At 32.1% G+C, this 12,377-nt stretch overlaps 1 protein-coding gene across 5 annotated transcripts in view; it reads right to left on the reverse strand.

The window, feature by feature from the left end:
- Positions 1–5,489: 5,489 nt before the first annotated feature.
- The window catches only part of LOC134714776 (glucose dehydrogenase [FAD, quinone]-like), a 29,966-nt gene continuing 23,078 nt past the window's right edge, over positions 5,490–12,377 (reverse strand). For all 5 annotated transcript variants that reach the window (XM_063576329.1, XM_063576327.1, XM_063576328.1 and 2 more), the window contains exons 10-12: positions 10,859–11,033; positions 10,036–10,264; positions 5,490–8,910 (exon numbers count right to left, since the gene is read on the reverse strand). In XM_063576329.1, the coding sequence (XP_063432399.1) occupies positions 8,745–8,910; positions 10,036–10,264; positions 10,859–11,033 (570 nt within the window). In that variant the 3' untranslated portion in view covers positions 5,490–8,744. The remainder of the gene's footprint in view (positions 8,911–10,035; positions 10,265–10,858; positions 11,034–12,377) is intronic.

The raw sequence follows: 12,377 nt of genomic DNA on the forward strand, positions 1-12,377 counted from the left end.
CCCATTGATTTATAACGTCGCCGACGTCGGCTCCTAATATCATGGCTAACTGAAAGAAAATAGCAACATTTTTTTTTATTATTTTAGCGGTACGAAACCTTCATTGTATTAATATACAAGTGTTATATAATAATAAATTATTAATTATTTAATACCAAACAGACAACAAAAATAATAATATAAACATGTATATATACAGCATTGAAAGCACACCATAAGAAAAAAGGCAGTGGCTATTTGACCGGCACCGGCAAAATACAGCAAATTTGCTATTTGACCGTCACCGACTCTGATTGAATTATATCTAACTAAAATAAAAATTTAAAAATAATAATTAAATATCAAAATTTTCTATTTTAAAACTTTTGTTTCTGTTGCTCATATAAACACTTAAACTTCTTATCTAAAAAAAACTTTAAAAAAAACTGTGTACACATCGAAAATTTGACAAAAATAAAAATATGGCGAATCTATTATGAATAAAAGCAGAGACATATCAATTATATATCTCTGATAGAAGTGAAATAATAAGATAAATTAAAAAGTAAAATACAAATATGATAATAGTCACTTTGTAGCTATACTACATTCCGGAAACTAGTATACTCTTTTCATTTACGGAACACGCATTGTGATTGTGTTGCCGATGCAATCGCAGAATGGTCTTTCAGTACCATAAGAAGACTTGAGAAATACAATTATAATCAAGCGATTATCTGGCTTGGTGCTTTAAACAAAAACCGTGGAAAAATAAAAATTATTTCATCAGACACACTTTTTTTCTGTATAAGAAGGAAATGTTCCTTGATTTTTAGAATTATATTTGAGAATGAAAAGGTGAAAAAAAGACTAAAACAAAGAGAAATGTAATTGTATTTATTTATGTATTTTCTCGTTTTGAAAAATAGCATGTAAGTTGCACAGACGCTGCTCCTTATTATCCAAGCTAGCTCAACCCAATACACATTAGCAGTTTGTTTATCTCTGATTATTTTTTTCTTCAAATTATTATATGATTTTTATGAGGTCATGTTAAGTTCCAGGAAATTGCGAGAATGCAGAATTCTCTATTAATCACTATTGACACCAGAGCTTTGAGGGACCCCATATATACCCCTCGCCATATGACTTACCCCCGGCTTTGAGTACACATCATTTTGGCCTAGCTACACCCCTGGCTGTTTAGAGCGTATATAAAGAGGAGAAAAAGAACCATATCTACATATATGTTTGTAACATATGCACACGAGATGTAGATTCAAAGGAGGCCAGTGTAATGTGTAGTTCCTGTTTTGAGTGGTAACATTTATCTTGTGCTCGACTAAACAACTTCCAAAGGCAAAGAATTGGTTTGTAACAAATGCAAATGTTAAATCATGTGTCCATTTAAAATTCATAGCAAACAACTGTTATTATTGTTTTTCATATCTGTTTTATGACGTAGTTTTGCATAACACTATTTTTATCACTGGCAGAATATTTAAACCATAGATTTTACACAGATTTGAATTTGAAAATCAGCATTTTGCTACAAATATTTGATGATTGGGTTGGGATTTATCATAAACAAAGAAACATTTTTAATATGTATTGCCACAACAAGTTACAATAGATCAATATTTTAATTAGATTGATGGTTTTTGTGCATCCTATAAAAGTACGTAGATATCAGACTAGATTAGCAAATTTGGAAATAGACAGAATCCATGACATGTTCTATGTACCTAATGGTATTACTTTATTTAGAAAAGGTGGTCGTATTATACAGGAGTGAGCAGAAAATATTGACTTCAATGCTGAAACAATCGATGGTAAAAATACATTTCACCCCATGGCTAGAGTTGTATGATCATGGTTGCCCAAATGTAAAATGGTCTATTCCAGACGTGTTCGAGGATGAATTTTAGTATATGATGCTAACTCTCATGGATCTTTTAGTTAATTTAAAAAAAAAGCATTCTTCAATTGATTTTAAGACGAAAATCGTTATTTAATATTGACCCTAATGTATGTCACAGTTCATATGCTGTCTCTGCTGAAACACCCAAAAGCGCTGAAGGTATCGCATTCCCCCCCCCCCCTCTTATTTTAAACGAACATATGTTGCCATTGTTTGAAGAATTTAGAATACACTCTTGTAAACTATCACCAGCCTTCGCATTTGGATATATGTTTCTTCGTGCAGTTGAGATATTGTTACAGAACATAAGGGCTGAGCGGTATGGGTAGTGGTTTTCACATTTGAAAATGGTAGCTGAAATGTTGCGATGCCTTTTTCATTACCAATCGGACGAACTATGCGAGGTGGACACAAGCCTATATATTGGATATGTTACGGTAAAATCTGTCTTTATGTCAGGTGAGTTGGCAATCAGATATACACATGGAACTTTAAATAGCTATGATATCTGGTGTGATATTGCTACAGTCAGAGAAAACTATTATTAAAGATTCTAAAGGTTGTAGAGGCGTCATATATATATAAATATATATATCCCTTTACTATAGATAATTTAGCTGATCTGTAACAATAACATCTTCATGCCTTATATATCATGTACTGTAGTACGCCGCTAGATTAAAACTGACGTGGAAAGGTAACATATGGCCACCGAAAGCTCTTTTTTTGAGAGCCCAGGTGGTCGTGTGGTCTAGCGGGACGGCTGCAGTGCAGGCGATTTGGTGTCACGATATCACAGTAGCAAGGGTTCGAATCCCGGCGAGGGAAGAACCAAAAATTTGCGAAAGCAAATTTACAGATCTAACATTGTTGGGTTGATGTTTAGACGAGTTGTATATACATTATGTACACAGCTATGTATCACCATCATTGATGGCGATCCGATGGATACATCTGTTGTAGGGTTGTCACTGACTTAGACGTACTTATAAATATAATTATTTTCTGTGACTGTATCTTACATTAATTTGTAGGATCCTTTACTATAGATAATTTAGCTGATCTGTAACAATAACATCTTCATGCCTTATATATCATGTACTGTAGTACGCCGCTAGATTAAAACTGACGTGGAAAGGTAACATATGGCCACCGAAAGCTCTTTTTTTGAGAGCCCAGGTGGTCGTGTGGTCTAGCGGGACGGCTGCAGTGCAGGCGATTTGGTGTCACGATATCACAGTAGCATGGGTTTGAATCCCGGCGAGGGAAGAACCAAAAATTTGCGAAAGCAAATTTACAGATCTAACATTGTTGGGTTGATGTTTAGACGAGTTGTATATTGAGAGCCCAGGTGGTCGTGTGGTCTAGCGGGACGGCTGCAGTGCAGGCGATTTGGTGTCACGATATCACAGTAGCATGGGTTCGAATCCCGGCGAGGGAAGAACCAAAAATTTGCGAAAGCAAATTTACAGATCTAACATTGTTGGGTTGATGTTTAGACGAGTTGTATATATATATTAAAAGTCTATAAAAAGGACCAACCAGCAAATTTACTATGTACCGGATCGTCTAGAATAGGCGATACTATGCAGATAAGGAAAAAATTATATCAGTCTAAAGATTTGCACAACGGTACTGATATAAGGTGTTATTAAACGAAAATGTTGTTATAAAATCGTGTTGACACCTTATATCAGTACCGTTGTGCAAATCTTTAGACTGATATATATATATATATAGGACCGATAAGAAAACAAACTCGTTGTACTTCGATGGATGCTTACAAGACACATCCTTGTGCATTTTAGTTCTGAAATCAGATCAAGATCGGGATTGCCACAGATGCAGAAATTAAACACGAAGAAAACAAGCAAACGGCAATGACATGAGACAAGAAAAATGTCTCTAATTGGATAGGGTATATGCATTCAAATATGACCTATTCAATTAACGTTGCTGATAATCCTTAGCCAATGCTAAATGTTTGTATTTCTACAGAAATGAAAGCCTCAATAAATATTCATGATTCTCTTCATAAATCTCTTGAACGTGACAACCAGATGGTTTTAATCTTTTGTGGACAGCTGATCTAATGAGTCTGAAACCCATTTCTTCTACAGTCCTATGCCGTAGTCTCCTCTCAATAATTTCAATGATACGAACAGGACCTCAAAACTCAAGTGTAAATCAGGTCCAGTAAAAATAGTTTGTCGTGCTTTAGTTCTTGCTAATGTTCGTGAGAATGAGACTGTAGTCAGGATATTGGCATATTCCATTGGACCCATACCTTCAGCTCTGTTCATGATGATGGTACCATGTGGAAATGTTGCAAATGTGATATCGACCTAACCTAGAAAACTAAGCATTGACCAATTAACCAATACAATTATCTCAAGGTCAGATGAAACCTGCAAGTTGGACATATACACCTTACCATCAATCCATACACCAAATATAGTAGACCTATTGCTTATATTATCTGAGATATGGCCTTGACCACCAAAACTTTACCTTGTTCACTGATCCATGAAATGAGGTCGAAGTCGACTGAAAACGGTCTGAAGGGCACGAGGAACTTGCAAGGTATGCACATACCAAATATAGTTATCCTATTTCACATTATTACAAAGAAAATAACGTTACACAAAATGTTAACTTTTTTCAAGTAGTCATTGAAATGTTGAACCATGAAAATGAGGTCAAGGACAATGGACATGTGAAAAACAGAAACTTCGTAACATAAGACATCTATATATATACAAAGTACAAAGCATCCAGGTCTCCCCATTTCTAAAATATTGAGCTTTTTAGAAGTTAGCTAACATCGCCGCCACCAGATTACTATCCTTATGTTGAGCTTTATGTGACAAAAGACACAGGCTTGACAAAATCAGTTTTTTTTTATGTCTACAGATGCATTTAGATATTGATGGAATATGAGTTTTGACATTAAATGGTTGTGAACAATAACAAACACAGATAATGTTTAAGGTCTACCACAATTTAAACTTTTTGCTAACACAAGAAAAGATAATGCTTATTTGAAATGTCTACAGAGAGCTAAAATAACAACCACCAATGCATATGTATATTTGCATTGACTTAAGTGATATAATTTACAAAACAAGAATGTGTCACAAGTACATGGATGCCCCATCAACACTATCATTTTCTATGTTCAGTGGACCTTGAAAATGGAATCAAATCTCTTATTTTGCATTAAATTAGAAAGATTATATCATGGGGGAACATGTTTACTAAGTTTCAATTTGATTGGACTGCAACTTCATCAAAAACTACCACAACCAAAAACTTTAACCTGAAGCGGGACAGACAGACGGACAAACGAAAGAACAGACAGACAAAACAGTTAAAACATAATGCTCAAAAATCGCATTTTAGTCTAAAACAACAAAATCACAATAATAAAGGCATGCAATAATTTTCTTATAAATACCAAATGTGTTCAGAAGAGATAAATAAGCTTGTGACACTCGTGTTACACCTTAATATTTGGATTCAAACCGTCTCTGTTCAAGACAGAATCAGTGATTAGCAAAATTGAAATAATAAAAAAACAGACAGTCAACAATTTTTTAAGACTTTATTTTCATATAAATATACACATAGTTCTAATAAATAAATTTGGAAATGGTTTTCAATAAATCTGTAACAAAGCTAAATTACTACATAAAAGCTCTTTTTTATTTTAAACACAACAGTTACAAGTACACCTGTAGTATCTTTACACATAGAAATAAATCATTGATCTGTAATAGAACATGTACACACATAATAACACTCCACCTAAAGCTCTGTGGAGTGTTACAATGAGTTGAATGGTACTGTTTTAAGAAATTTTTCTTTGTTCTAACTGACTGATAATTTTCTTTCTCAGCACAGTATAGTGATATGCAAAATTATTGATAGAAACTAAGATCACATGTGTCTATTGTCAATGAAACTAACAACGTCATCATAGGTAAAATAGGGATTAACAGATTATCATTTGTCATCTCAACTTTATTGCTTTTCTCAATTTCGCCGTCCTGGCTGAAGCAAGAAAATCAATCTGTTTAGATGATCAACAATAATCTATTAGTAAGGTACTGCTTTCTTTGTCATTTATATTGAATGTGAAACAAGTTATGAGGTAAAATCAGGTTAACAAATGTATGAGCATTATTATCTTTATAATGGGAAGTAAAATCCCTCCAAATATATGATATTGCTCTGAGGTACAATGGTAATTTTTATCAGTTAAAATGTTTAAACATTGAGAAAATTGTATGATTCTCTTAGTATAAATGCCCATATCAACCTTGAACACAAAAATAATCTCATTGCGCTCTGCTCTAGGGATTAAATTGGTTGAGGGTTGATAGTGTGTGTGTGTGATATTGAAAAAGTTATAATATGTACATGTTGTACCAGGGAAAACTTTATTATTGATTTAAACAAATGTTTTTTTTTAAGTAGCCTATGAAACAGTGAGTTATTTTGATTTGATCAGAGACGACTAATACTTATCAATGGTATTGAACATACAATTTAATAGTATTCTATACTAAGCATACTATTAAGGATATTACATTAGGTTAGCTAGTACAAGAATGTCTCGCACTTTAGATTATACTCATTTTGTTTACTAAATCATAATCACAAACACGAATTAATTTGGTTGCATGCTCTAACCATAATTATATATTCAAGCAGAAACAATATATTATCTTCAAAAGTGAGGAAAAATATCATCTAAAAACACTCTCTCTATCTCTCTCTCTCTCTCTCCATATATATAGAACGGATTTCATTTTCTTTGAAAGCAGATAATGAAGTACATTCAAAGCAATAGCTAAGTTCTGTCAGAGAACTAAAATAAGAAAAAGAAAACATTATTAAATATACCAATAAGAGGCTCTCACACCTCATGAATAGGTTAATTAACCATAAATTGAAACTTTTACAAATTCATGTGCATGGAATAAATATTTCCACTGAATAATCATTGAAAAACAAAAATATCCAGAGAAATTAAAGAAAAAAGATTGTTCTAATAATCCTGAGTGAAGGTAGACAAATACATTTTTTGTAAAATATGATACAAACATAACATATAAATAAATGGGGAATGTATACATGGGACACAGATGATGCCCTTGCTTAAATATCACATGAAGTTCTAAAGCGAAATCACAGAAGAACGTAAATGTGACGTTACCCAAATTTGTACTTGATCTGAGTATTGTGGTAATAAGTATCGGTAGTATGTTTAAGTTTCATTATGTTTGATTGAGGCAAAGTTAAGTTAGAAAACAGAATTGAAACTTTAACCTTAGACTATATCTTAAAGGTTTACTACAAAAATAACAAAATTAAGCCCATTTATCAGTAAAAAATGAAAAAAATATACAAAAAATCAAAATTCTAATGCAATTTGTATGTAACAATTTTTTTCATTGGCTAAAAGTTGCTGTCAAATCCACAGTTGACCAGGCGTAACTAAGGATGGACCCGCCATTTTGAATTGTTGAATCAACAAATGTTCGATTACTACTATATGATCGAAAATAAAACAACACCTACCTCGAATTCGCCGTTTTAATGTAATTTTATCCGAATTTGAATCGTTCAGGTAACGCAATAATCTCCAGTTTGTAAGTTTTCATTTGTATGACGTCACGTTTAGCAATGACGTCTTTGCGCAAAAATCTTAGAATTGGAATAACAGTACTGTAGTTGAAGAGTTGCCACCGTCAATTTTGATTTGACTGTCGCAAATCTCCGTTTTACTGTCTCCGCTACGCGTCACCAGTAAAACTGCCTTTGCGACCGTCAAATCTACAATTGATGGTGGCAACTCTTCAACTACAGTACTGTTATTCCTTAATTTTACCTCACATATTTCCTCTAAATATTAAAAATTCTTCTCCCAAAGAATTAACAAATCATCCTGGTAATATAAACACATCGTAAAAAATTAACAGACAACATTTAAATATTCTCTAGAATAGCAAAACAAACATTATATGGCAACAATGTGCTTTATACAACCAAAATACAATAGTAAAAAAAATAAAGTATCATTGATGAGCATCCATCTGATTCAACAAGGACAAGCATCATAAACAAACATGCATGTAAAATTATAAAATTCAATTAATAAAGTAAAAACAAATTATAAAAATTTACTTGATTATAAATTATAAATAAATCTACAATTATGATACAGAGTTTCTTCTGACCATCTAGTGGCAGTAAATAACTGTTTTTTTTCTAATTTCATTTGTGTAAAATTGTTGTTTACAATGAAATGTAATATAATAGTGGTTTAAAATGGGGGACTCTTGCACATATGCGTAATTTTTTGTTTTGTAAATTATAAATATAAAATAACATCACATTTCACTTTTTTCTAATTTGATGAATAAAAAAAATCTTATTTTATAATCAAAATTGTAGTTCCTCAAAAGTCTTGTAGTTAACGGTCTGAACTGATTATTGTTGTATTGTGTGAGGAAGTGACACAGGTAAGAAACAATAGACCATGAACATGATACCCCTCTGGACTATTAAAACAGTGCAAACACAACTCTAAGGTATAATGTATAATCTAATGTGATTTGTGTGGTTTTCTCATATATTCTATCAAAATAAGTCATGACCTTGTGGTCATAAAACCTTCGAGTATGGTACTCAGGTTCAGAAATCAACCAATCAAAATACTGGATTTGTTATTTCGAGTACAAATTTTATACTTTTAAGTACTGCCAAAACCTTTTTGATCGAGACCTTTGATCTTTACAGCTGTTTTATATCAAAAGTAATTAAAACAAAATATCTATCATAAATTCTTTGTCTTTGCTCTAATATCTGCCACTGTATCCTTCCCTCTGATCATATCTGATGCCTTCTCCCCAATCATAATGGATGGAGCATTGGTATTGCCTGATGGAATATTCCTCATGACAGATGCATCTACCACTCTCAGGCCTGCTATTCCTTTTACCCTGCAAATGTTCAGAATATCAAATTAAGTTGTACAAAAAGAAAAATTAGCCTATTAATATATCAGGAAATGTTGGTTATATGTCAATGAAACAGTTTGACAAAGTTATTGATGTCTTAAAAATTTTAACCACAGACCAAACCTAAACATTGACTATATCAATTGCAAATAAAATGCTCCACAGGGCGCAGCTTGATACCACCCCCATAATCAATCTCAACCTTCCTTTTTTGGTATTGAACCTTGAGGTACAATTTCAGAAAGATCCATAGACATACACACAAGTTATTGTCTGGAAACTAGAAAATACTTATTTTGACCCATGTTGGCCCAATTGCTCCTCAATTATTGAGATCATAACCCCCAAAAGCAATCCCAACCTTCCTTTTGTGGAATAAACCTTGTGATTAAATTTCATAGAGATCCATTCAATTAAACTAAAGTTATTGTCAGGAAACTAAGTGTCTTCGGACTACACTGAGGACGGCAACTACACCGGATGACAAGAACAATATGATACCAATATAAAAATCTAGGACTGATATGTTTTGTTTAGTGACATAAACATTAAAGGCTCAAAAACTCAGATATAGGTCATAATGAAACAGACGCAACAATTTAAGTAGGAAATATATATTTCATTTTACCCTTCCATATATACTCATGTGATTTATGTCAAAATGTTTGTGGATGAGGAGAAATATTATTTAAGGTGGTACCTAACACTACAAGGAGATAACTCGGTTAAATCAGCTACACATTTTAATTATGTTGTGTTTTAAGGGAATATTAAGCTTCTCAATGTTCAAAATAAGTATGGGTCAAACTGCTATATACATGTATCAGTGTAATTTTTCTGATAAAACGATTGGTTCAATTTTTTTTTATGTTTTTGTCAAATGGTCAAAGTAACTACTTTGTTAAAATTTTATAAAAATTAAACCAGTCAAATTAATTTTAGTGAAGGTGTTGGGTACCACCTTAATCGTGAATATGATTTGGTGAATTTGCTAAAATCTGCATACAAGCCTAGAGAAAAATTAAATTTTGTTGAACATTTAAATTTGTGTATAGCTTTAAAAAAATGTTATCCAACAAATGATAATGAATCTACAGTAATAAATACCTCAACTGAGAGTCAACTACTGCAGTAGGATCATTGGTAGCACCCATACGACATGTACTTGTGGGGTGATAAACAGTTTGACCTGCATTACGTATACCACACTCCCAGAATGCATCAGAATCATATTCTGTATGTGAACATTTAGGATTTAGGACAACAAGATTCGATTCTTTTGCTCCAAATTTCTGGAGTTCCTTTGTTTTGATTAATTTTTGTGTAACCCTGATACCTGTTAAAATAAACAAAAAACCTCAGGAAAAGTAAAGCAGCATCCCTTAGATCTATAATTAATATTATTTAAATATCAATTCTCAATTATATAAGGAATTCAATAAGAGATGTTTTTAACAAAACTTCTAAATCCTGTTATTATTCAAGTTGTGTCTGTAACATCTGAAAGTAAACTCATTGTAGATACAAGGATTGAAATTTTGTATGCCAGATGCACATTTTGTCTACAAAAGAATCATTTTAAGTGACATTCAAATAAAAAAATTTAGAAGGGAAAAGTTGACAAAAACCCATTATTTCTTATGCGATGTCATCAGGCATGGTACATTTTTTCATGACGTCACAATTTCTTGAGGAAAGCAAGAAAATTTGATGTCATTATTGAATTTTGACCAAAGAAGAACTTAGATCAAACAAATTACACATTAATTAAATAAAAATAATCAGCAAGTCAGAAAAAGGATGAATGGTGTAGGAATATGAGAAATTTAATTACCAATATCAAGATATTTCAAAAGAATACATTTCTAAATAGGTATCAAGTACAAAACGACCTGCTTAACACTAAGTAACCAAACTTAACTACACAAACCTTCTATCAAAACATTCACATCCTCCTCCTGTTCTAGGTAGTGAGGATCTATAGCAGGGTGATCAAATGGGTCGGTACTTTTAAGACGAATTTCTCCACGACTTTTTGGATGAATTAATGTGGGCATTATCACCATTGATGCATCAATATTAGCATTAATCATGTTTTCAATTGACTGAAATAATAATATATGCATATAATAAGATTGTTTAGTCATGAATACTGGTATAAAGTTAAAGGGGCATAAGTTGTTGCATTCATTTTCATTGATTTGATTAAATTTTTATATTCTATTCATAACATCCTAAAACATACATCAAAATTATGAAAAGTCTTAAATAAACAATTTACAATGATATGAGGGAATAATATACGTTAATTTACCGTGCCTGAGGGAGATATGAAGATTTTTTCACCCAAGAATATTCATAATTTACAAGGGCTCTGCCCGAGGGAAATATGATATTTTGAGGGTGAACAAATCTTCATATCTACCGAGGCCAAGAAAAGTGACTGTTTTATTTCATTGCCTAAGATTTGTATACAATCTTAACTTCAAATATTTGTTTGCATACAGGCATGTTTTCTTATCTGCTTGTTTTCATTACTAAACACAACATGTACATATTGATAAACAGTATGGATAAGCATTTTAAAATTATTTAATTAGTTTTTTTGATTTAACGTCTGAAAAAAATTTGAACACGATAATGATATTTGCTAAAGCTTTTTAGATGATAAGAAGTTCAAGACGCTAATAATGTACATAAATCATGCGTAATGTCGCACAATTTAGTCTCGACGTTTCAATGGGGAATATGATACTCAGAGGTGAATATGAAGATTTGTTCGACGTCACATGTGAAAGTATCAACCAATCAAATGGTGATTTCGCTATCAAAATCAACATGCAGTGGAATAATATATATCAGCAATTCATGTTTTTTAGATAGATTTGAAGGAGACTGTACATGGGTTTTTTTTAGATCAGAAATTTTAATAAAGATTTTATCTAGATAGGAAGTCAACAAAATTAATATAAACCAGATGTATTAAAGTTATTTCAAACTGTTACTGTTACTGTTACTGGTATGTTCCTCCTATCTAAGGAGCACTCCCGAAGGATAAGAATATGAATATTTACATGTATATGAATATTTACAGGGACCTGTTAGTAGCACCATTACCCATATATAAAAGTCATCACTCTATACACAAGTTTTATGCCCTGATTACTAACGACACATTCTCAATATATACAATGTCTTTCACTTTAAATTTTCATTCTGATGTTAAGCATAATGCTCTTGTATATTTGATAAATTTGCAATCCAATCAAGCCTTGGTCTGATTTAATAAAGTTCGTTTTATATGAAGACTGTAACATAATGTTCTTGTAATAGCTTCAATATCTTTACAGATTGATTTCTTCAGTTTGAATAGTTCTTTAAACTTTGTTGCTGATGGATTAAGAATAAATAGTACAAGCAATCCTTGTTCCTCTACTCTGTTGAATGTT

Source organism: Mytilus trossulus, chromosome 4 (assembly GCF_036588685.1).
Source record: "Mytilus trossulus isolate FHL-02 chromosome 4, PNRI_Mtr1.1.1.hap1, whole genome shotgun sequence".
NCBI classification, from domain to species: Eukaryota; Metazoa; Mollusca; class Bivalvia; order Mytilida; family Mytilidae; genus Mytilus; species Mytilus trossulus.